This window comes from Scaptodrosophila lebanonensis, unplaced genomic scaffold (assembly GCF_003285725.1).
Source record: "Scaptodrosophila lebanonensis strain 11010-0011.00,11010-0021.00 unplaced genomic scaffold, SlebRS2 tig00000072-arrow-pilon, whole genome shotgun sequence".
Lineage (NCBI taxonomy): Eukaryota > Metazoa > Arthropoda > Insecta > Diptera > Drosophilidae > Scaptodrosophila > Scaptodrosophila lebanonensis.
In genome coordinates this window covers 2,666,668-2,693,588 of record NW_022060558.1, presented here as the reverse complement: position 1 = coordinate 2,693,588, position 26,921 = coordinate 2,666,668, and the positions used below count along the sequence as shown (strand labels likewise).

The following is a 26,921-nucleotide window of genomic DNA, read 5'->3' as shown; positions in this document are numbered from 1 at the left end:
CGCGTCCGCGTTTCGTGTTACACTTAAAGCGCTGAAGTTTCAAAGCCCTGCCAATAAATTCCAAATACAGCTACAAAATAAATGCCAAGCAAAAATATGTGAAATTTAAGTGGAGTGGATGAAAACAGATAAAGAAAAAAAGGGAAAAAAAGAATTGAATAAAAGTGTGCCATTTTAAAGCGCCAACGCTACAAATGCTTGGCATGCGAGAATGTTAAGTAATTTGCTCTTTTTGGGTAAGTTTTCGTGCAAATGGCCAATCAAGTGTATATCTCTGTACAAAATACTTTTATCGACACAAACAAGTTGCTGTCTAAATGAATTAACAAGCCCGTGCGTTCCGGCTTGATTGTCAAAACCCTAGGCATAGCCATAGTTTGGATACATGGACTTAAAGCTTCAACAGTCTCTAGAGTATTGGCAAAATGTAAAAATATCCGAGCGTTCAGGGCTTGTTCAGAACATATACGTGGTTCTGTTGTGGTGATTAAATAAAATTGTAATTTCTAAAATCAATAAGCAATATTTAGAAATCCCTTATTTTTTAAGTTAAAATGGTATTCTGAACAATTAATTTTCTTAATAGTTTCGATTTATGACTTGGTTTATGAGTTGTGGCAATTTTTCAAATCTTCAAGTACCTCTTAAAATTAGTTTTTTTCTCATTGCCATTAAATATTTTTTAAACTCTGTTAAATATACGTAGCTAAGATATAACAAAGCCTTTGAAAAGCTAAAAAATGCATAAGTCGTATGTGTTAACATTTTCTTTTCTAAAATTTTGTTTGTTTTTGGAACGATTGAGTAGAAAGATTTTTGTATTTCTTTTTCTAATAAAAATATAATTCAAGATAAATTTGCAATTGCAAGATTTGTTGATAAATTGATTGTTGATTTATTATGTTTATTTAAGAAAAATCTATTCCGTAACACATTGTTTTCTTTTAAATGTTTCTAAAACATCAATAAAGTTCATTTATTCGTTTTGTGACAAATGCGATCAACTGTATTAAAAATCCGGTTCGAATTCGATCGATATAACACAGAGACAATGTTCATATTCCAAGTGGAATTTTGGGTGGTAGTGCACGTCTTTTTCGCTTTAGTCATTCGATTTATGAGAGCTTGACTGCGGATACTTGTACTTATCAGACCCGTAAAACGAAAATGATAATAAGAGACAAATACCAGAAATTATTGACTGCGCCCGACTTGGCAATGCGTGGCAGCCATTTCTTTGCATATATGCAGATTTTTGGCAACAGCTATCGTAATATTGAGAAATTGATGGGTGCTCGTAGCCATGCCACGCCCGCTTGCCCGCCCGCCTGGCACCCACTTCATTAATATGCGACAGGCAACATGCGAAACGCTGTGTGCATGCGTTGTGCACTAAAGGAAGCAGAGTGTAGTGGGGAAGAGGATAGCACTTCTGCCCTTCCTCACACACGCACACACGCACATACACAGACACAGACACAATGACAATTTGGCGTTGTCTCCTGTGCGCTTTTGTCTGTGTAACGCCCTTCCTGTTGCCGCCAACTTGTCTGCATTTAATGAAATGAGTATCCTATGGCCTGGCTGACTGGCTGGCTGTCTGATGTCTTCCTGTCTGCCTGCCTTGCTGCCTGCCTGCCTGCCTGCTAGGCTGCCTAGCTGCTCCTTGCTGTTGATGATAATGTTGATTTTTGCCTTCCGCAACAATTTGCTTTGAACTTTGAACGCACACACCCACAAGCACCCACCACTCGTTTACTCGTTTCAGGCCTTTTGTTGTTCGGGTCTTGAAACGCTTGTTACCTTTCGCTTAACACATACAAGCACACACACACACACATACACACACACATTCATGCAGAAGAGTCCACATGCATGCACACATTTTTTGGTCAAGAGCTTATGAGTGCTGGTCAAGTGGTTGGCTGTGTCAGTGTCGAGCCCTGCTATTTTGTTTAATTTGAATTTTGCGGCTGCTCACATATGCAAGTGTGTTTACAGGTCCTTGGTGTGAGAGTGTGTGTGTGTGTACGTGTCAGTGTTTCGAATATTCATTTCTGTTGATTTGTGGCTGCCAGGCTCTCGGGCATGCTCGTGTTCATGTTGATGTTGATTACTTTTTAGGCAGACATTTTTGGCCAAAAAACTTAGCCTAATTGAGCACCGTCGGCCGAAATTTTTGTTCGAAACTTTTTCACTTGGACCTTTTGGAAAGTTTTCTCTCAACTTTCATTCATTGCGAGCTTCTACCTTGTCTGCCATTGCTTTCAGCTAAACGTCTAAATTATGCATACACCGCAACAAGCACCAACAACGGCCAAAACAGCAACAAATCGAATAACAAATCAAAAAAGAGGAAGAAAGCAAATCAACATGAAGATGTTGTAAAATAATTTCAATTCGTTTTTATGCTGCCTACTGCTGCTTACACAGGCATATGCCTTTAGGCCCGCTTCCACTTCCACACACACACACACACACACACACTCACACACATACTCACACACACCCTCACCCATTCACCCACCCGATCGTCGCACGGCAGCCCCAAAAAGCGGGCTATGCTTTATTCGAATGTTTGCGCTCGTGTCGTGTTGTGTGCCGCATTTGTTGTACTGTTCACTGGCAAGAGAAAGTGGAATGGAATCAAATGAAATGAAATGAAATAAGTATAAAGCATAACACAAATACAAGTATACAGATATACGTACGGCAGCAACAACATCAGCAACAAGAACAACAGGAGCAACAGACGTCGTGTACATTGTTTAAGGTTGCCAAAATTATTTTTGCTTCCCTTTTTTTGCCTTTTTACTCTGCCAATGCCTTGTGCTCTTTTATTTATTTTTTTTGGGGGGCTACATTAAATTAATTTATGCAATATGAAAACTTTTCCTTTTGTTATGATTGTTATTGGAATTGCATGACCCAATTCGATGTGTTTGCAGGGGGATCTGGGGTACCCGAAAGGGGTTTAATTGTAATGGAAGCACCAGCTGCCTCAACATTTCTTGCTCGTCGGTTGGCAATGAAAATTACTCGGCTCAGATTCTCATTATTTATTTATTTATATCGCTATTATTATTATGTCTAACACATATAAAGGGGGTCAGTCTAAATATGTCGCTAAGAAGCTAGCACAGATATGGGGAAAGTATTTCATTATCCATGACCACCCACAATTGTGAAGACATAAAAAATGCATTGTGTTAGAATACAAGTAATGCTCTTTTGATCAAAGGCAGAAATATTAATGGAATGGTTATTTAAAAGCAATGGGAAATCGGTGATATATGCAGACTCAATTTCTTCCTCTCGCCCAATATAACGATGTAAAAATAATATGTCAATTTATTCATTAATTAAATGCATAGAAAAGCCATCAAACATACATATCTCGAACCATTTTGTGGCTCGTTTGACCAACTATGGCACTATTCACAGCTTGAAGTTGTCAAGGCCGTTGTTAGTGGCCATATGGAAATGATTAAGTTGATCGAAAATAAGTACTTAACAGGGTCATAACTGGTCGAATTATGGGTAGATTACAAGCTTTCGAGCTTTCTAAGTAACAATGAAGCTGCTGTGTACCACTTCTGTATTACAAGCACTTAATCATTAAATGTGTTTTCACAGTTCAAACTTAGTGTAACAGGACTGGTAGTGCACGATATCGAAAATATTTGCACCCCTTTAAAGTCAGAGAAAGAACGAATTCAATTCATAAAGGGAAGTGGCAACGCAAGCTGTCAAGAGTATTCTGAAGGGCTTCTAGTGTAGTCCACCTTACTGAATTCCAAGGCACATTATTAAGAATTACGAAAAGAAAATTTTGTGCGCAAAATACGGAGATGGTCTACCAATAAGTCACAAGGAGGACAAAAGGAGGCAGAAATATTAAATGACGTGAAATTACGAGTCCATTTTAAAATGACATTAAAGTAAGAAGTCCTTTGAGGCAAACAGAATCACTGTCAATATTTATTTGATATTTTTAGCAATAGAGACAAAGAACTACAAGCAACTCCTTTTCAGCTATACGAGTACATCCAGACAAATTTACTCTTTATACTTATCCCTAAGTAGTCATGGACTAAGCATGCGTAGGCAACTAATTTTTTATTATGTAGCCAGCTTTATAGGATCTTCCTATACTGATTAGGAAAACCCAAACACAGTTGTGCCAGCAGGAGGTTGGAGTGCATGATATTTAGATAAGGAGATATAGTGTTCACTGTACAGTAGGGTAGCATTAGCATGCAAGATGTCCCAGCATTTCTAACTGTAGATTGAAATAATTGAGCTTGTATAGAATGTGACTATCTAAACTTCCTGCAGACGTCTAGTTGATATTGATTCTCTTCAATGTTCGCTAAATTATATTCCAAAATATCGAATTCGAGCTCAGGAAATTATGAATTCCATTCGATTATACATATGTATGTCACAGCAAGTTTTTTTTCTGCAGAGCCTTTTCTTGCTTGATCATAAATTTAGTTTATTCTCATATTAAAACATTGATATTAATAAATCAAATTCAGAAAATTCAACAGGCTAAAACAGGGTAAAACGTTTGCTGAACAACTGACTGCCTGTTTGCGTTGGGAAACCAACACGCACCATCACCTGCGCCTCAGCTAGGGCTGTAGTTTTAAACACATCTGTAGGATGTGACAGGAGGAGCGTGGCAGGGCGTCGCTGTGCCGCTCCAGAAAATGGCTATCCAACAGACTAAGTATGTGACACTTCTTGGAAAAGTGCCGCAGAAAATTGACGTTTTGCCACACAGCTCGCATTCAGTGGAATTTAGAGCTGAGTGAATGAGTGTCCTGAATGGAAATGGTAGGGGAGTGTGGGGGAGTGATGGCTGTTGTAAATAAAGTAAAGTAAGGGCACATGAATGCATTTTGATTGTCTGCTGAAGTTTACGGCACGTTTCCTTCGCCTTTTTCGCTGCACTGTCGAGCAAATGGAAATGAATGCAATGCGAAAAGACGACAAACCGAAGCCATGGGAGCGCCGCAACTTCCTTTAATGGTGCGCTAATGTAGAAAAGAAAAGTATTTTTATTTATTTCCAGCTACTTTGTATGGAAATTCCTTTGCCTCGCTCCATGACTTGCTATTTTATTTTTATTTTTTTGCTCTGCAAACGTCGCATTTCCTTGCTGCAATTTCGTCGCAACGCTTTTTATATGTCGGCTTGCCAGTAACTGGTATGTCTTTTACGCTGAAACCCAGCTCTAGTTATACCCTACAGTTACCAAATCGGCCTATTAATTTTATAAAAATAAATTTGTCGCATTTTTCAATATGTTCATAGTATTTCTTTCTGTCGGCATTATTCAAACAATCGTTGGAGTCGAGACGGAATCACCAATCTGAGGAATACAAATTCGAGTAATTTTTACTCTTTTTTGGCAAAAAGGTAATGGTCTTAACACCGATTTCAAATATGCATCATACAGTAATTTTAGGAACGAATCGTGAAACTTTCTCGATAAGATGTGAGTCTCTAGAGAAGGTCGATTGATCACAGCAAAGGCCATAACACTCTCAATACATTTGACAGTTTTTCTTTTATAATTCGAAACATTTACAATTGGAAGGAATATATGGAAGGGCAATGCATGGTCGAGTGGGCCGAGCCCCGTTTTCTATCTTCTTTTGAGGCCATGCAAAATAATGTTTTATGTTGCAATAAATGTACGATTCATATGACTGCCGTTCATCCCTTGCTGCCACTCAGCCACACACATACACACACACACACACACACACACGCAGTGTGGTACGCAGCTATCCTTGCGCCCATTTTGACTCTCTCTCTCTATGTGTGTGTGTGTGTGTGTAACTGCTGTTCTGACAAGCAGTAAAATTTATATACTTATTTGCTTGGGAGGCCACGCGCTCATTGTTGAAATGCATTTTTGGCACAGAGTGTTTTAAGGATAAATTGAAGCCGCTCGTGCTGTGGCCAATATTTTAAATGAAAAGCCAACACACACACACACACATACATAGCTTGAAATTTAATTAAAGATCAAATGCCACTGCTTTTCTTTGGGGGTCTTGATGCTCTGTTTCATAAATTTTTAATGAAGCGCCAAACGTTTTCGATTTCACAGGCGCCACCGATGTTGGTGACATGCTTGTGATCCTTGTCGGTCCTTGTGTTGTTGCTTAACCCAGCACCCTACGCTTGGCTGCTCATTTAGTGACGCGTCGTCGGCTTAGGTTCCTGTTTCTTGTTTGCTGTTGTTCCTGTTGTTGTTGTTGTTGTTGTTGCCATTTGGGTATTAATAATTCGTGCGTTTCGTTTGTGTCACGTTTTGCATGTCAAAACGCTGTTGTCCTTGCTGCCAATGCTGCCAATGCTGCCGCTCCTTTCGACAGTCGTTTCTGTTTTTTGCATAATTTTTGTTACAACACAAAATGTGCAGAAGAAAATTAAAGAGATGCCGAAACAAGCAATACTAAGCAAAGAAACAAGAAAAACAGAAAGCCAAGGCACAGAGGACTCTGAATCCAGAGAAATGTGAAGCATAAAATTGCGTAGATATGGGAAGCATGGCAAGGACACGAGGAGCATGGAGACTGAAGTCAGATAAGATGCGATACGAATACAACGTGTAGCTTGGCATGTTTTCATTTTGTTCGCAAGCAGCAGAGCGTGCAAATCTACAAGGGACTCGATTGCCCCTACACCCAGATGGAACAGCAGATAGACGGTCTCCGATAAGATGCATATTGCTAGTTTGACATGAAGTTCGCTACATTGGCAATAAATCTATTGGACGTCCTTTAAAATGTTGCCTGATTGGAACACGTATCGAGCACTGATTGTAACTGCATACAAGTATCATAAAATGAAAGGAAATCCATACTCGATTGAGAAGCAAACAAGATTATTGCTTGGCATCCATCTTCATTTTGTTGGTGGTTGTAAAAAGCAAATGAGATGAGAGGCGAAAGGACGTACATTAATCAAAAACAAATACTTACATATATTCTCTAATTTGTTCAGTAGCGCTAAAAGGGCATAAATAAACATTTGCATCTTCTGGAAGAGTATCTAATTTTTAGAATGCGCTTCCTTATTTATCTGCTTGTCATTAAATCCCATTAATTCTTTTATTCGATATGAACGCTGCGGAATCAAAATGACGAAAATGTCACATCATCAAGAGGAGACATATTTTCGAATATTTTGCAAAATTTCCAAGAAATTGAGTCTAATTTTGATGTATTCATAATTTTTTGCTTAAAACCCCTGATAAGAAAATGGATTATGGATAAAGATATTGTGATAGTATATCGTTTAATGTAACAACCAAGATTTTGAGAAAATCATTCGATCTGCTTCTTTATGTTCTATACTTGATAAGCCCCTGACCCTTCGGACTATATTTTATTGAAAAACAAGTAAAAAAGCTAAAGTCGGGTGTCCCGACTTTAAAATACTCTGTACATATGTTTACAATAATTATAGAAAAAAAATAAGAAAATTTAAAAAAATTTGATCGATTTTACCTTTCTCGGTATTCGAACTCACGTAAAGGGTATATAATTGCACATATACAAAGCAATTGCGTCTATGTGAGTGTATGTATGTTTATGTGCGTCTATTTGTGTCTGTGTTGGCATTTTCGCAGTCAACTAAACAGCAACATCAACAACAGCCGTGGGCAGCGCTGCAGCAGCAAATATATTTATGGCTATAACTTCTTGTTAAATTGGTCTATCATAGTGAAACTTGACACACGGACACATAATAACCAACTGGTGGTATTTCCAAAATATACATTTTCTGCGTATTCACACAAGGCATCTGGGACTAAAATTTGGTGTTCCTAGGTGTTATAGTCTCCGAGATATAGGCGATTATACGAATGGAAAATCGGGAAAACCCCCATAGGGGGGAAGTGGGGGGGAAAATCAAAAAAATAAAACAAACTCGTATAGCGTACACACATAAGGCATCTTTGTGCAAAATTTGGTGTCTCTAGCTCTTATAGTCTCTGAGATCTAGGTGATCATACGGACGGACGGACGGACGGACGGACAGACGGACAGACAGACAGGGCTAAATCGATTCGTCTTGTCATGCTGATCAAGAATATATATACTTTGTGGGGTCTACCACGCCTCCTTCTGCCTGTTACATTTTTCAGCTCCCGCAAACCTAATATACTCTTGTACATTTCATGTACAGAGTATAATTACCAAAAATTTTAAATAATGAAGAGTTTGATTGCGCCAGTTCTATGAGAAAGGCTCCTTCTATAAACTTAGCAATGTCGATCAAAAAATGTATTCATTGTGAAATGTAATATTGCACTACTTTAGAAAGTCTGTATATGTATATATTTAACCACAGAAGCAAAACACTTCCAAACTCTATCATTTGAAAGTGGCATATCTCAAGGTTCATGGTGTCCTTTCTTTTTCTGGCAATATATAGTTTCTATGTGCTGTTCATTATTTAAGTTATGTCCTCGATTGGACAGTTATTTAAATATGTGAGAACTCGTGACTTCGACCAGGCGTCTTACTCTAATTTATCTAATATTAATAGAAAAAACTTACCTTTTAAATATCAAAAGTTCATGTTTTTCAAATATGTTTGAGAAAGTGTCGAATTGAAAACTTTGTTAGCAACAAGCCAACTACGCTGTCTTTAGAAAGAAATGTTTCGAAGCGTAACTCTACGAAGTTTCTAGAACAATGGGCCACATTGTTTTCAATTCAGGCATCCACATTATTCACATTATGCATAATAACTGTAGGGAATTGCATGTAAAGTGTAGGCTCTTCCATTCTACGTACAAACTTAAAGTTTTGTTACGCTTAGCCGTACTTTGCGACGCTTCAGCGCTTGCCTCATGCATTGCAAAACTATTAAAGTAGTTAAGTTTAGTTTTGTGCTTTTGCCAAAAACTTTAATTTGAGTTTTCGGCAAAAAGAAACTGTAAAGAAATCCGTGCCAAAAATATCTATACACCCACGCAGAGACACACACAAACACACACCCATATCCGCCAACATACACAAACATACAAACACACAAATCGCTGGCTCTAAGCAGGACCCAGTCAGCATTCGGGTTAGTTTTCTGTATCGTGGGAGCTAAACGCAGCCATCGACATTACACTGGACAAAAATGTTACAAATCTTATAAGCAGCATTAATATAATTTATATGTACCTGCATACTTGTATGTATGTACTGTATTATGTCCTTTTCTTGCAGACAGTTGTGAAATAATTTTATAATTGAAAGCACAGATTTTAAGAGGCATACTTTGGGGGTTTACTGCGACTCTGACACTATAACTCATAAGGAAAGTTCAATTGTCGGTATTAAATTTTCCAATTTTCGATTTCAGATTTTGAACCTACTGGCAATATCTGTGATTAGTTCTTTTTTTTTAATGTACATACAATTTATTAAACCAGTATTCTGCTACCAATATGGTAGCTTAAGCTAGTTGAAATTTCATGATTAGTTTTTAGCTTAAAAATAAACTGTTTAAAAATGAATGTCAATAATAATTCAATCGCTTGATTACTACCTTAATTCACATCCACATTCACATTCACAAATGAGCATCAGTACGATTGAATACTTATTGTAATTTGATTGCATCTTTTATTTATTCATTATCCTTTTTAGAGGGCACAATGACTTTTATTAATCTGTTGGAAGATTTCTGCTTATTTCAAACAACTATCTTCAAGAGCAAAACTTTGAAAATTAAATTCAATCCTGCCATCCAATTAGCGATGTTTTAAACTTAAAGCAAAAATATTCCCCAAGCTCATTATAGAGATTATGATAATTATTGCATGGTCTCTGTGGATATGACCTTTACCCAAAAAGGAAATATATGTGTGGTGGTGTATGTATTTTTTAGGCCCGGAATAACTGAAGGAGTGCATGACTTAAGGCTTCAGTTTCAATGTTTTCGTTTGCTTGCATGATTAAATTTTCCTTTTTTTGTAATACCTTTTAATCAACAGCTTGTGCAAATGCATGTAATGGTCTGAAGGAAGCATTTTTGACACCTTAATTTATATAAACACTTAATAAAGAGACAATTCGATCTAGCTTCTTTCGTTCATTTGAATAAACACCTGAATATTCTGTCCACAAAGCTACATAGACAAATAAACACACAACGCAGCTGTATATAAGTATAATGGGCCGTTATTTATATTTTAAATTGAATGTAAGTCGGTTAATTGTAAGAAACGGTTTGGCGTCTCAGTATTCTTTTTCTGTGTGTTTCCGGTGAATCGTTTTTTGGGTTCGGACTCCTTCCTTGTCTCTATTGTTTTCAATTTAGTGTTTTGCAAAAGGCTCAGAGCATTCCGATCCTCCACCCTACATTAATTCGAATATATGGTAATTTGTTTATCTGAGTGTAGTTGGAGTGTAAATTTCATTTCAACATTTGGAAGAAACTCTCACAATTTTCTACCTGGCTATGTACTGGATACTCGTATACATTTGGAAAAACTTTGGACTTCCACAACAGAAAGCAAAGCTGCATGTGAAACTATTGGTGGCACTGAACTTTTGCGCCAGAGTCAAACTATTTGCATATTTCTGTTCTCGAGCTGACGCTCTGGTGCTCTGGCGCTCTGGCGCTCTCCTGCTCTGCTTTTGCCAGCTCTCTTACCAAATGCCGTCGGTTTGAGCAGAAAGTTTGCTATAAATAATTTTGCATTTTTATTGTGCATTTTATTCATTTTGTGTGCGATTTCGATTTGAAGTTGGCTCTGAAATAAATATGAAAACTTTTATTTTTGTTGGTCCGTCCGAGCAACTAGGATGCGTGAAGGTGGGGGACGGCAGGATGTACTGCCTGCAGAGAAGTTCGTGCTGCCGGGGGCGTCATATTTATGGCATTTGTTTGCCAGCAACTTTCAATAGCTCAATCACGCAATCTGCCATCGGGGCGTACGACTAAACAAACACACGTCGCACGCCATTGCCTTAAAAAGTTACGTGCAAGTCTAAACCGTACTATATAGTCCTCTTTGATTTTCTATATATTTGCAGTTACAACCGCAACACGACCTACAAACACCATCAATGTGAGTGCTGCGCCTTTCGTGTTCTTCTTCTAGCTTGGGGGCAATGAAATCGCGGAAGCTGCCAAAAGGCTTCGTGCTTTGTGGCTTGAACTGCTTGACGTTTGTCTATTTTCCGCTGGTGCTGCCCATACTGAAATGCTCGGCCGGCTCGACCGACTTCGACTATCGCATGCAGCGCGTGAAGAATGTCCTGAAGGAGGTGCCACTGATAGACGGCCACAACGACTTGCCCTGGAACATACGCAAATTTCTCAAGAATCAGCTGAAAGACTTTCGCTTTGGCAGCGATCTGCGCGAGCTAGCGCCCTGGTCGACCAGCGCCTGGAGCCACACGGACCTGCGACGTCTCAAGGAGGGCATGGTGTCGGCACAGTTTTGGTCCGCCTACGCACCCTGCTCGTCCCAGCACCTGGACGCCGTGCAGCTCACTCTGGAGCAAATCGATCTGATCAGACGCCTCGTTCAGCTGTATCCCCATCACATGACGCTCGTGACGACAGCGTCGGGCATCGAACAAGTTCATCGCACCGGCAAGATAGCCAGTCTTATAGGGGTCGAGGGTGGCCATGCCATTGGCACCAGCCTCAGTGTGCTGCGCATGTTCTATCAACTGGGCGCCCGGTACCTCACCCTCACGCACACCTGCAATACACCCTGGTAAGTGGATCGAAGCTCATTGCGTTTAGTCATAGAAGGGGGTGCTTGTTTCAAGCGACAGGTAGTTCCTGTAGTAAGGAGAGAGTTGAGTAACAGAACTAACGTAATCCAAATATGATAATCATATTTAAAATCAATTGCTATAGCTGTCCCTAGTTGATTAGAGCTAAAAAATATTCGATTCAAATGGTTCATTTGATCTCATTGGTAAATAGTTAAAGCAATTATTTAGTTATAACCCAGCAGCATTCATTTGCGCCGCAACCCAAAATCATTTTTCCATGCATCACAATTATAAGTATTTACTCTTCCGCATCATTCACGAATATATATGTATGTAGTAGTGTGTCTAAAATATACGTACACACACATATGGAACATATCAGGATGCAGGGGATTCAAACATAGCGCTTTGATCTATTTTGGGAATTATTAATGTAATCGACTCCCAACAATAAGAAAAAATTATGTTTACCTCCAAACACAAAGTATTGCTCTGTATTCTCGAAATAGGAGTACTTTATACAGGCCATTTGCCAAGATATACGCATTTTAAATACATTAAGGAGCTAGCTTCAATATAGACTGCATTTCATGTAATTAATCAATAACCTATCTAAGTAACTTCTGAAATCTATACTTGAACTTTTGTAACTTAAGACTGCCTTGCTTGGTGCATGGCAGTGGAGCCCAGGGGAGGTGCTCATCGCTTTCCCTCTCTGTTTCACCTCCGCAACATCTGCAGAAATCGTTTAAAGCTAGTGTGTTAATGTATGTGTATTCTACGGAGGTTAAAGCTGCAATTTTTTATGGATTCACACGTAATTTAATTCAAAATGGGTCTTAAAATTTAAATTATTCACTAAGTTTTTAAGCTGAATCGGTTTAAAGTTTTACATTTAATTAATAAATTTCTACCATTCAGCTTTAAATTTCAGTCAACAATGTATATATTTAAATGCAACTTGTTTTATTTGATGAGAAAAAATCCAAATCTATCACAGATTTATGCAATTTTAATTCAACCTCCTAGTTACACAACCAAAAGTATCAAAGTAATGGAAATGTGTTTACAATTGCGAAGGCTGGCTCGCATAGTTTGCTTTAACATTTTCAAAAATATTTAATAAAAGTATTAAAACAACATTTAACAGGTAGTATCATTTGATTGTTTTTTGAATCGAGTGTATAGAAATTTCAACAATTAACAAGCTACTGTAAGGAGTAATATTTAAGGTTGACATTTAAGGAGGGTTCGTGAAAAGTTATAAATGAAAGCATCTTCTTTTCAACATCAATTCAAACTTTTAATGAAACAACACCAAATCATTTGTTCACAATTCATTTCATTCGATTCCACAGGGCCGACTGCTGCAAAGTTGACGAACCGGGAAAATATCCCCACATAGGAGGCCTCTCCAAGTTCGGCAAGGTGAGCATTACAGGACCGCGTTGTCAGGACTCTCGCTGAGATAAGAAAATGTTTGTTGTTTTTTGAAGCTGGTGGTGCAGGAAATGAATCGCCTGGGCATGATTGTCGATCTGTCGCATGTCTCTGTGCCAACAATGCTGGATGCTCTGGGCTCGTCACGGGCGCCCGTCATCTTCTCCCACTCCTCGGCGCATGCCATTTGTAATAGTTCCAGAAATGTGCCTGATCATGTGCTGCAGCGTATTGTAAGTACTCGGAGGGAAGAGAACCCATTAGAAATGCATTAATCCTTCAACGTTCACTTGGTTGCAGGCCATAAATGGTGGTCTCGTCATGGTTGCCTTTTACCCGCATTTCGTCAGCTGCTCGAGTCAGGCGACGCTGCAGGATGTCGTTGGTAAGTCATTAAAGTAATTAATTTTCAGTTGCTACAGCTTCCTTCCCCTGCACCACTTACCGTTCAACTCATCTCATTGCATTTTATTCGACTTCCTATGTTGCAGCGCATATCAACCACATACGTGAAGTGGCCGGCATCGATCATGTGGGCATTGGGGCTGGCTACGATGGCGTCAACTTGTAAGTAGCACTTTCAGACCTTGACTGGACGAGTAATGATGGCAGACATGGCTTCTGGTTACTCAATGCCGCACTGCCTTACTGCCTCACTGCCTTACTGCCTTACTGCCTCCATGCTTCTTGTTTGCTTGGTGCACACAAACGAAAAGTGAAGAGCAAACAAAATTTTAGCAAAATGAAATGAAATTTCATTTAATTTGCCAAATTATTGCATTCTACGTTCTAGAATATGTACTCAGAGTTTACTTTTTTCGTTTGCTATGGTTTGTGCTTTTGCAGAGTGCCCAAAGGACTGGAGGATGTTTCCAAATATCCTTACCTTTTTGCCGCCCTACTCGAGTCTGATAAATGGTCGGAGGAGGACATTGGGAAGTTGGCTGGCAAGAATCTAATACGTGTATTTAAGGATGTCGAAGCGGTAAGTAGTTGCTATTGTGCCATAGTGCGCCCGAAAGTGTGCAATGTTTGTTTTGTTTACCTTGGCATTGGCATCCATCTCCCATCTCCCATCGCCCATCCCCCACCCTGCCCCACCACTTTCAATTCCATTTTTCTATTGTTGCATGTCCCAGACGTGGCAGGTTCGACGTTTAAAATTCGTTGCGTTGTGGCAGCGCAACATTTTTCAAAAAGCTTTGCTCCTCTCAGTGTTTACCTGTGCGGCAAGGAGCCACGCACGCCAACAACAGGATTAGGCAGTCAGTGCTGCCACAAAACTAAGGCAACACACATCCCCATTTTTCACAACTGAAAAAAGCAAACAAAGCGGCTGCACATGTCCGAGCAATGAGCATGTGGTTGCTTTATCCACTTCTCCACTTGAGTCACTGGCGGCGGGGCAGTGTCCTGCAAGTGTGTGTGTGTGTGTGTGTGTGTGCCACATAGATGACTGCCTCGAAGCCTGGAGCTGGTCCCAGTTCAGCAGTAAGCCAGCCCGCCATAGCACGCTGCATTTTGTTGCTTGCCAGCTGGCTTGTTATTGCAGTTGGAAAATTCCTTTCAAAGGATAAAAGGAATAATGTGGCTTTTCAATGGAATTTGCACATGCTTGGTGCCGCAAAGAAGCAGGCCAAGCAGCCAACGACTAGCGTCGACGTCTTGGCGTCGAAAAGACTCAAGTTGTGAAATAATTTTAAAAGGATTTTCAAATGGTTATTCTGATATTTATACATGGACAGTGGACCTACAGCACCAGCACCAGCAGTAGCCGCAGCAGCAACAGTAGTTCTGGCTTAAAAAAGAGCTGGCCGGCACTATAGACAGCCCCCATCATCAACGGCAGTTTGTTTGCGGATGCGGTCAACTTGTTTGCTGTCTGGTTGCCTGCTCACTGCTGTTGCCATAGCAGAGTGTCCTGCTCACAGAAGCAACTTCGGCTTAAAGCAGTTTACAATTTAAATCAATATGCAGCGGTTGCTTAGCTGCTGGGGAAGCGTCGCTGAATGACTCTATTGACCATGAATGACTGCCCCTGAATGGGTGGAGAAGCATGTGAAAGGGTAAGTGCTTAAGAAGTTTCCTGGGAAGTTTCCCGAGTGCTAAGATAAGCGTAGCTTAGCAAATGTCTTAAGTGCTCCCAACACCAAGCAGGACGCTTGAGTGGTCAACAATATCAGCAGAAAGCAAATGACTGATGCCAACTAACACAGTTCCTCAGCATTATCTACTTCATTGCAGCTACATGGAGTGTTAAAGTTGAAAAGAACTCACAAATACTGCAACATGAGATAGGCAAGTTCTTCCTTTAAGAATGCGGCCTAAAGCTTCCATGCTATTACTTGACTGTTTCTCTGATAAGAGTGTGGCCTAGAACTTCCATGCGATTGCTTTAATGTTTCCAAGTACATTAGATACAGTAGGTAAGCTGGCCAAGCAAACAATTGCGACAATCATTACAAAAATGGTCCATTACGAGTCGATTAGTTAATTGAATCTAAAAAGCGTTGCTTATTGATTACTTATTTTGGATTTATATTCTATTATAATTTATACTATATGTTTTATAAGTCAATTTACAAAATATATGAAGAAGTATAAAAACATAGGATAACTTTTTAATCCCAAAAATCAAATGACTGAGTAGTATTAACCTATTAAGAAGCATTTTTGCAGTTTTTTGCTAGCAGGTAATTTATTTTAAACAGCTTTTTTAATTAAATACAATTATTTATATTCCCCACATAATCAGTGATTATTTTATTTATATATTTAACCCAGCATTGAGGTTATGAATAAGGGTAAATTTTTTGTTATTATTATTATTTTAGTGCTATGGAAACTTATTAACTTCTTCTTTATTGTGAAACTAATAATGCAAGTTGGCATCAGTTTGCTTTAGTCAGGATTTAGTTTCTCCTTCTCTGTTAGCCACTAAATTGCTTTAGTTGCAAAAAATTTAATCTAAATTGCAGCCTCATTGTGCGTTTGCCAAGTGGAAGCCATAGCGCGATTTTAACATAATAACAAATATAAATCATACGCCCCTGCACGCTGCGCATATATTTTATTGCTTTTGCTCATTATGGAAACCTCCATACTAACTTTGAGATGGTAAGAGAAAGGCAGAGGGTTCGGGGCGGGGGACCAACCACAACTTGTTCTTCAATTTCGCCACTACTTCAAGTTTTGCATGGGGGATTTGCGTGAATGCGTGCGCGTGATCGTGGAAATTACAATAAAATTCGTAAGTCCCGATTCACAAAAAAAACGATGTAACGAAAATTAAAGCCACAAGAGTTCCGAAGTGCTTTGTAACAAATTGTAGACCATCACAGAAAGCAGGAATTAAAAAAAAAAACGGTTTCCAAAAAAAATTTGAGAATATTTTGGTTCATCTTTTATCAAAAAAACTCGCAAAATGTAAAAAAAAAAGAATATTAAAATGGGTATTCACAGTCAGGACTAGGCAACATTAAAAAGTTTTTGCATTTCAATAAAATTATACACATAATTTGTTCTTAATAAAAATGAAGTACTACTACTGAAGTAAGGCAGGCAGTATATATAAACACAAATTTTCAAAAGATACGGGTTATATAATGCTGGATAATGTAATGCAATTCGAAATTCGCGAAGGTTCCATTAAATTGGTTTCGTCAATGTGTGTGATCGTGACGAATGCATATTTGTCACGCGCACATCTCTATTTCGCAATGCCGCAGCATTTTTAATTTAGCGCTTGTCTTTCAAGCGGCCCGCCAACCAACTTTAATAATTTTCGCTTTTTTGCTCTCTATGCCTTATCAGCCGTCGTCCAAACATTGTAATTAGTTTTGCGAAAGAACGAAAGAGGCCAGCACAGTCCACTTCAGTTCTTTCTTCCGCACATACTATGTATATATGTATGTAGTATATACTTATGTATTTATGTACATGTGGTCAAGAATATGCAGCCCCCATTGAAGCTAGAAACTCTTACGGCATACTCGTGTGGTGGGCAAAAAAAGTGTAGCATGCTTTTGCGCGCAGCTGATTAAAATCGCGCTCCCTATTTTTTTTTTTTTAATTTAAACTCGCACTCAGCGCGCATTCATTTTAATATGAATATACACATATACATTCATGCATATGTACATAATTTATAGCAAAGACAAAGCGCAAGTGTACGACTTCACATAAATATGTATTACAGCATTTTTTGCTCTGCTTATGATTGCATAATTTTTATTAAAAAAAAATCGTATTTTAAGGTCTTTTTTCATTAAAAATGCTTCTTTTTTCCTTTCTTTTGATGAGGTGGTGCGGAAGTAATTAAAAATATTCACACTGTCTGTTTGTCCGATGTAATATAACCAAGCCGTTTATCTTTTGTTTGTCAAGGCAGCCACAAAACGAGGAAAATGAAAAAAGCTCGGAAAATGGATGCCGGGAATGCTTCAAGCATTTCTTTCTTCATTTGTGGAATTTACGTTTTTAAATGTTTTCAGAATCCACTATTAATAGTTCCATTAATTGCCGAAATGCATTAATTAATTGCTATGTGTTTGGCGTACATTTATTCTTTGCTTCAAAATGGACAAAGTCGAAAATAAGATTAAATAGTTGGAAGGGTTGGATTATTTAATTTTTGAGCCTATTGATTTGGATATATTTTTAGTATGTTAATATTATTCCAAAACAGTGTGATGGTGGGAAAACTTTAAAGGGCCAAGCCACTGCTACATAACTAAGCTAAGGGCAATTAACGTGTGAGGGCTTGATAGTCTTTAGTAAAAGATATACTTGTATGCCCTTATTTTGCTTTCGGGAAGTCATACTTCAAAGCTATGTTAAACAAATAATTTCATTTTCTTTTACTTTTATTGAAATATTTGAACAAAATTTGTTCGAAAAGCACAGCAAAGCATGAACTAGCCAGAAGGGCTCTCTCATTAATATTTAGAAATCAAAGTATAAGAAGATTCCATTGGGCACGATTGGCTATTAAGCGTACAAAACAACAACAAAAAATTCTTGTTCTGTTCCCAGCCTACTTTTGTATTTTTTAATGAGTGTAACGTAAAAGTCGCTCAAGCCAGACTCTATACACCACTGTCCTTGAACTTAAACCAACTTTATTGCCCTAACCGTTTCCTTTAAAGCTTGATATTATTATTTCGTTAATGTTGAGGCCCTATAAAGAAACTCATAATACTGGATTTGGTTTCGATATCGTAATGCGCTAAAGTGTTGTTATTCTTAATGTTGTTATTACACCAACTTATCCGACGGTAGCCATATAATATATACAATAAAATTACATTTAGTTCTTAGTACTATTCACCAATCCTCTTATCAATTTGTTGGTGCTAATACAAGTATAGTGCTACAGTCAATTTTGTAAATGCCCCTGAACTATCATTTAAAAAATATATTGTTCAGATTTTCGGCAGACCTATTCGTCATTAAACTCTTTTATTCAGGAAGCTTTAAGCTACAATTTTATTTAGACTATTTTCTTTTACTGACATATTAAATGTTCGACGTGCCTAAAATGCAAATTTCCATATTGTACAAAAAAAAAAAAAAAAAAAAAAGTGACTTATGTAAATCCTCATATAACATGCATATCAGTCGGCCAAATCGCAGTGCTATTTAAGCCACTGAGCGCAAATCTCTCGTAAAATGTGTACATTATAGCATACTTATTAGCGTCGCGCCTCTTCGCTCCCCCTTGGATGACTCGATTCGCAATTAAATAATGACAAAAAGCGGGTCAAATGTTCAATTATTAGGCGCTTAATGCTTTTTGGCACCAAGAGTATTTTGTAGAGTAGGTCACCAGAGACCCAAAAGGCAGGCGAATTGACCAAGAGAGAGGAGGAAAGAGGCTTGGGGATTTCACTTGGTAGTTGTTGTTACTGTTTCTATAGAGGCGGCCATTGCTAAGATAATTAAGCACGTCATAGAAATTAGGCAAAAGGCCAGTTTAATGATTGCCATCGGACCGCTCCACCAACACACATATATCTCCATATATACCCTTTCATGGTGGCCACAACTGTGCGATTGTCAAATGAACAAGCGAGCGAGCAACGGCTTTTAATGGCGAACATGTTTGTGTGCGTAATGTCTGAACGGCGCCTTTTAAATGCGCCTCAACAACAACCACAAATAGCAGGGCAGGCAGCCAGCAAAGTGTTGCTGTGTAGCACAATCCATGAACATGATAATTTTCTTGACGCCAGTTTTTATCTTCACAAAAGCAGCAGCACATGTATCTCTGCTGTTTGCACTTGTGTGTGTCTGTGTCTGTGTGCGAGAGCGCGTGTGTAAATGTATCTTTTATTTTAGCCTTTTATATCTAACGTTCGCCTGCTCGCATTTGGAGAGACACATAGCGATAGTGCCAAAGCAATAGCCCACATCCATACACTCGAAGAAAAGTGGGCAATGCCTTCGTGTTGTCGTCAAAAGAAAATGGGCATGATTAGCAGAAAATGCTCCCATCTTATCTTCCTATGGAATCTAAATTATGTTTAAATGCTTTTTACAACCTTTTTTTCGTGTGTGTTTACTAGATGAGATTATTTCGGTAAAAATACTTCCATTGCAATTATATTATTGTGTAGAGATACGTTTTAATCTGCACATTATTATTTCTTTTCCTGATAATACTTTGAACTAACTAGTTGCGAGAAATGTTGTCTACAGCTTTAAAGCTATTGTTGAAGATACTCGGAAATTGCTTTCAAAATTTAAATTTTGAAATTTTATCGAATCCTTTGAGAAGAGGATATGGGTAAATGGAAGTAACAGTATTTCTTAATCCGCTACATGCACTTTTACTATATTGTTCAATGTCTATCAAAATATCTGGAAAAGAAAATAAGACAATGTTCCTTCTTTTCTCCCAGTGTAGACCTAGCCATAGCCCGAGGTTGTTTTCCGTCATTGTCGTTGTCAGACGTTGGCAGACTCGTCGCTGTCGCCTCGGCAAATGACAGCAATTTGTGCGAGACAAATTCATTTAAATATCTTTTGCTCAATGGGCCCCGGCTCCAAACCCTAAACCCAAGATGAGCCCAAAAAATTGTCTGTTCGCAGAGAGTGTTTCCTGCCTCTCTGTGTTAGTATTAGTGTGTGTGTATGTGTGTGTGTGTGTGTGTGTGTGTGAGTCGGTGAGTGTGTGTGTGTGTGTGCGTTGTATGTTGTGCGTTGACCTTCCGTGTCGCTGACTGCTGTGCACAATTGATTTGACTTCCATAAATGTGGGGAGCTCTTAAAGAGGCTTTTGCTTTGAACTTTTCACTTTGTACTAGAAGTGCAAATGTAACTGTGCTTTTGGTTTCATTTAGCACTCAAAGGAACGAAAGGACGGGCAACTCAAAGGCCGGAAAAGTGAAATGCCTGAAGCAAAAATTATGCACGTCGTCTCTTCAATGCGCCAAACGGAAAAGTTGTTATGAGGCGGGAAGGCGGCGGGCCAAACGTCAAAGTGCAATGACTGGCTGGGCTGCCTGCCTAGCTGACGTTTTATTGTTGTTTGAGTTGTGTTTTTGTTGTTGTCCTTGCTGTTATTGCTGTTATTGTTGTTGGCTGTGGCAGCGCACATAAAGCCCCATAAAAGAGTCGTAAATTCGATTGTATTGCAAACAAAACATAGGAAATGGGACGGCCTGACGAGCAGACGAGTAGGCTGCTGGGTGGGGCGGGTGCAGCGTGTGGAGCGGGTGGGCGGAGTGGGCGCAGTGGGTGAAGGCATGAATGCGTTGCTGCTTGACGCAGCTGTGTGGCCTCAAAAGGTGTTTGGTGCTGAAAAGCAAATTTTTTGTTGTTTCGTTTGTTGTACTTTTCAATTTTTTTTTCTAGTTGAATGTGCTTCTAACTTTCGACAAAGCACGCGCCGAGCTGCCCAAAAGCTAGAATGAACATTGTTGGGACTTACAGTGGTATTTCAAGCACTCACATGTGTGTTTAATGTGGGGCATAGAAAACCTGGACAATGATTTGGGATAAGTCTGGGCTTAAGCTATCAAAACATCATCTGTTCCACAATACGACCATCATTCGATTAACTCAACTGTAGTCAACAAATCGTTCCAAAAGGGGTATTTTGTATATTGAAGCAAAAAGTTATAATCCCACCCCAATCACACCACAAATTTTTAATAATTTAAGCCTGTCACCACCTAACATATTTAGTTGAAAAGAACACAGTTAATCATTTCTCCCTGGTGTATAAATGGCTTATTATTTTTTATACAGCATGCTTAAAGGATATCACGGTACAATAGTTTGGTGCGAATGTGTGTAATACGCAGAAGGAGGCATAATAGGCCTCACGAAGTATATTTATACATATGTTGATGGCCAGTATACCAACATACGTATGAGACCTTTAAACACCAATCTTTGTATTCAAGTTCTCAAAACAGGATATCGCAGAAGGTTTTGATTTGTCCAGTGCACTCTAATCGTCCGCTATTACTGATTTTCAGAACTCTCGTAATTCCATGCAAATATGTCCAATTTGATTCATATAGCCATAAATATTTTTCATTCAATTTTCATACATTTATTTTTAATATGCCAGCCTAAAGTTAAAACCTTAAAACTAACACAAGTCGTTATGTTAGCAATGGCTTCCAGGACCTTCAGTTATACTTATTTTTATACTGAAATTGCTCCTTCATCCAAAAATGTACTTTTGAGATTATTTATTAAAATAATTTAATGTGCGATGTTCAGTTGAGTTTTTTTTCCCCTTCAAAAAATAAATTGTTTTTTTTTCAGAAGTGCTCCATACATGTTTGTAAGAATGTCCTTTAACTTACTGTTCTCGACAGCAGAAAAACTTAATTATAGAATGAACGCTACTGTAGCCAAATTATTATGATACATAGAGACAAGTTTAAAGAAATGTAAGAATAATGGTAATTGTAATGAAACTATCCCTAGTGAGGGCTTGTAGCCTACATGTCTATACAAAAATAGCATACAAGTATAATTGTATTAAAAGAACAAAAAAGAAAAGTTGTGTATCTTTTCAAATGAAAGGCCTATACGAATATTTCCCCAAGAGCTTTTCTAAAATGATCACTTCAATTGCTGTCTCTTTCGCTCAGATTCGTGTATGTAGTGTCGATTTAAAGATATTTCAATTGTAAATTGATATGTTAGCCTAACTTCTTACCTATTTCCACAATTTAGAAAAAATTGTCATGCGAAAATAATTATGCAAACAAGCTGCACCATTTCTTTACGTAAAATATACGAGTTTAAAGAAACCTTTACAATGCTGAGGCAGTAATCCAAAAGAACCACAAATAATGTGTTCAGATCATACAAGAATGAATAAAATAAAATGGTGTATTTAAGATGCAATATTTAAATAAAAACAAATAACATTGAAGACTGGAAACTGAAAAATGCATAATCGATGGAATTAATTGACACTTCATATCCGTGTTTTTTTTTTATAATGTAAGTCCCTTAAGCCCCGAACGACCAATAGATGCCTAACTAACATTGAGTTGAATTAACATTCCCACAATTATACCTAAATGCTTAAATGCATTTTTTGGCTTGTCATTTCAGGTGCGAGATCAAATGGACCTTTTGCGAGTGCCACCCATTGATCAGTCAATTCCAGCCGAAGACATTATGGGCAGATCCTACTGTCGCTTTCAAGGACCAAGAACGTGATAATTTCTCCAAACAATATGAAAAGCTTAAACACCCACACACCCATACTTACCTACACATGCGGCCGCATATGTCAGATCAGCAACAACAACAACAGCAAAAACAACAACTGGAGCACCAGCAGATGCAACAACAGGAAATTATGTGAAACGTACGTGTTGTAAAGTGAAACTTGTTTTAGGTTAATTGACAAAGTTTTTTGTCGTTCGTTTTTGAAGTATTTGGTTTTGTTGTTGGCGCGTCTGTTTGTAAATGTCTGTGAGACTTTTGCCATGCACGAAGTTGCAGCACAGCTGCTGCAAACTCACACATTTACAAAATGGGACAGACTCATACATATGGCAGAATCTGGCTACATTTTCAATCGCTCAGACTCCACTCAACAGGACGCGTCCCGCAGCTGCTGCCCTTCCCTTCCCTGACAGACTTGTTCCCTTCTCGCGCAAAATGCAACTTTGTGCACAGCTGGCAGGGCACATAGTCAAATACAAAGTGGCAAATGGGACGCCATACTTCACACAAATACACACACACACACACACCCATGCGCCCACCCACACACACACACACACACACACACACACACCCACACATGCTCATACAGATATAGTTACCATAGCTGAGCCAACATTGTGTAAATATCATTGCCATGTTTATTTTTATCTTTAGCTCTAAGTAAGGCAACGTTAGGATGAGCAGAGAGAGGCGCAGAGAAAACCAAAAAGTGGGCGTCGCAGACGCGACAAAGAACAAGAAGAACTTAAATAAAAAGAAATGCGCACAAATACGAAAAGAAAAACATTACAAAAAAAAGTAAACAAACAGTTATCTAGCATAACTAAACAAAACAAATAGCAAAAGTAAAGCACTGTTAGCCACAAATTAATAAACAAAATAAGGTGCGGCGACCACAACAAATGAAAAATTGTTGCGACATTGCACGAATTTGTATTTGTTAGTTACAATTTTTGGAAAATATTATAATAGAAAATAAATTACGAATACTATATAAGAAGCTGAAATTTGTATTTGGTATTTTTCTTTAAACTTCGAGCTCATTAACCGACTAACGAGAATGAGCAGCAAATAAAGGGCGTCGTTCCTGGAAAAGCAGTGAAAACTTGTGTCAAAGCTATGGTATGGCTTATTTTATATTAAAAAGGTCATATCAGTACTTAAGGAGCACTGCAATACTTATTATTTAATGTAAAAATCGCAAAGAAATACGTTTTTATATTCAACAATTATTTGAGAGCTGGCACATTTTTTCAAAGGCAGTGGATTTCTAAGGCTAACGATATTCTTTCGCCTTATATGATTCTTCAACTTAATTTTAAATTACTTTTTGCAAGCGAAAGAGATCAGTGGGATATTAAGAAAGACGCAACATTCTCAGTCCATTGAGAGATATGAGAACAGTTCTCTCGTTGTAAAAACGATAAATTAAATGCATAAATATAGTACATATGTACTTGTACACTAAATGACTTTAAATTGATATTGAAAAAGATGTATTCAAACTCAATGTCAAGTGCTGCATAAAAATATTTTTCAATTGAGACAAGTCAGATTTTGTGGATTCTACCAACAGTATTTCATCACCTTGTGATGAATAAATGTCTGGTAGCTGTAAAATCGATTTCCCATCAGGCTTAAATCTTAATCTGGGAGTGGGAAAGGAACAATATGTGAATATGCATTTAGTACTGGCAGCAAGTTATTTTGTATTTTTACTTAAAATATGAATTAAAGCTCGAGCTGTTAGGGCTATCAGGTTACTTATATGTTTTTCATGTTTACAAATCAATGTTTACTTTTTTAAATTCTTTAAATTAATTAATGTATGCAGTAGCCAATAATGACGTCCCTTATTTGTCGCTAATTAGCTAATAACTGTAATTATGGGTTATTTGATTCAGGCGTTATAATTGCGTTATTTATGAAATACACGTTTTTTCGTTTAATTAGTTAACCAAGGTTGGAAATTTAATTAGCTTAGCATTTTTATGGCAATTTGACGAACGCACCAATTTGAATCGTTTTGTAAAATATAATACCATAATATTTTTCAATCACAGTATTTAAATAAAGTGAAAAATATTCTATAATTAATAAATCCATACAAATGTCAACCCGCCAAAATTGAAAATAAGTTCACACCACAAAAGGAGAGTAAAACTAATAAACGATCTAATGGAAAAGCATTGTATAGCAAATATGAGAAAGAACAAACGACAAAGGAGCATCAAAATATATAAATATGTATGACAAACATACAAATAAACACAAATGGTATATAGACACACCGACGCACACACACACAAACTCATATACGCACATTTTTTAATTTAGTCCTGAAATTTACATAACAAAAGCACAAAAATGTTTGGCTTGTTTATTAGAAAGGCACAAAGTGCATTTGGCAAATTGAATCGATTCAGTTGAATACATTATACACACAAAGTGGATATATACTACATTTTTGTTTGCGCCATATGCGAGGCCTGACTAATGGGCATTTAAGCAAATAAACCGTTTTTGTTTTCTTGTTTATCGTTAAAAATGCAAGCAGATTTACGGTTTAAAACGAAGCGAAACAAATGAAACCAATGTGAGGGGGAATGGCCAGATAAAGCGAAGTTGAAACAAAAAGACACATGTGATCAAAAATTAAATTAAAAATATATACATATACATATACTGTACTACATACTATACTACTATAACGATAACTTATTATATTAGTTTAAACGAATGAAACCATTTATAGTTATACAAAATGGCGGCAGAGGAAACAGAAAACACCTACACGGAATAGCGGAAGGAAGCCAGAATAAAAGTAAACTAAGAGATGTTTAAACAATTTTTACTAGCAGTTGTTTAACTGTTAACAAACTGAATAAGCAAAGCAAAACACTATTATTTATTGGTTTAACAATAATGCTAACGATAATGATTATGGTAATATAAATAATGTAACAACTAACTGTACTCATATAGCAAATTGCAAAGTATACTTTATGCTGATGTTTATGACGTATTCCAGACACTTTTGATGGACAGTTCCGATAAGAACAGCCCCGAAGTTACAATGTAAATATTTGTATGGACATGATAAAGATAAACTGTACGAAAAGCTATGTATACATACTATATGTAAGACATAAAGTAAAATTAACATAAAACGTTGGATAATAACCGAAGAAGAATTTCGTGTATGTACATGAGAGACGATGTTTGTGGAGAGAGCAAGCAGAGGAGCAGAAAGTGAAATAAAAATAAATTAATAAAAACAAAATTGTCTTGTTTATATGTGTTCTTTTCATTACACAAGCAGGTTACTCATGCTTCATTTGTGGACATAATTCAGAAGGTACAAGTATAAGCCAAATATAGAATGTCTAAATGCTGAAAATAGCATCAATATGTTAAACCTTTTCAGATTTTCATGTTGTTGTTTACTTCCAAAATGTCTGCTACTCGAAAAACAACTGCAAAATAGGCGATCCGGTTATAAACATGTTTTTAATTTCCATTCAAATTGTTCAGATTTTCATGAAAACAAAGGTAAGCAATTCATAGCTGACAATTCCATAAATTTTCTGATTTCCTTATAGAAATTACGGTGGCTGAAGAAGTACACTACTAAGGCTATAATATAAAATTAAAATTAATAAAATACATGTTTCTGGTCTAACTAATCGAATGGCAGTTAAGGAACAACCAAGACCACATGGCGAAGCATTTGATGACATCGATAGTTAGGTGACGTCCTTTGAACTCAGGAAGACTTCAAATTTTTAAAAAATGTATTATAATGAAAAATTCTGAACTAAAATGATGAACTAGCTCTGATGAAAAGGAGGATAAAAAATGTATGTCATTCCCCATACTAATGGCGAAAGCAGTATGAACTAAACCTGACATTATTATTATTTATACTGCAGAAGAAGGAAAGAAATAACGCTTAACGTTTAGTTTGTTAATAGAGCTTGCGTCATACTTGACACACTTCTGTAATGCAAA

At 37.6% G+C, this 26,921-nt stretch overlaps 1 protein-coding gene across 1 annotated transcript; it reads left to right on the top strand.

Moving 5' to 3' along the window:
- On the top strand, window positions 1-26,193 carry LOC115625332 (dipeptidase 1). Its single transcript, XM_030520356.1, has 9 exons — window positions 1-236; window positions 11,067-11,758; window positions 13,121-13,190; window positions 13,259-13,435; window positions 13,503-13,587; window positions 13,694-13,769; window positions 14,049-14,187; window positions 22,788-23,046; window positions 25,942-26,193. The coding sequence occupies exons 2-8, from the start codon at window positions 11,145-11,147 to the stop codon at window positions 22,893-22,895; spliced, it is 1,269 nt and encodes a 422-aa protein (XP_030376216.1). The 5' UTR covers window positions 1-236; window positions 11,067-11,144; the 3' UTR covers window positions 22,896-23,046; window positions 25,942-26,193.
- The last annotated feature ends 728 nt before the right edge of the window (window positions 26,194-26,921 follow it).

Bases quoted from the DNA above. Each gene is read 5' to 3' on its own strand.
- LOC115625332 (XM_030520356.1), top strand. From the start codon at position 11,145: ATGAAATCGCGGAAGCTGCCAAAAGGCTTCGTGCTTTGTGGCTTGAAC. The intron at 13,436-13,502 runs GTAAGTACTCGG...ACTTGGTTGCAG, and splicing joins ATCATGTGCTGCAGCGTATT to GCCATAAATGGTGGTCTCGT. The intron at 14,188-22,787 runs GTAAGTAGTTGC...TTGTCATTTCAG, and splicing joins TATTTAAGGATGTCGAAGCG to GTGCGAGATCAAATGGACCT.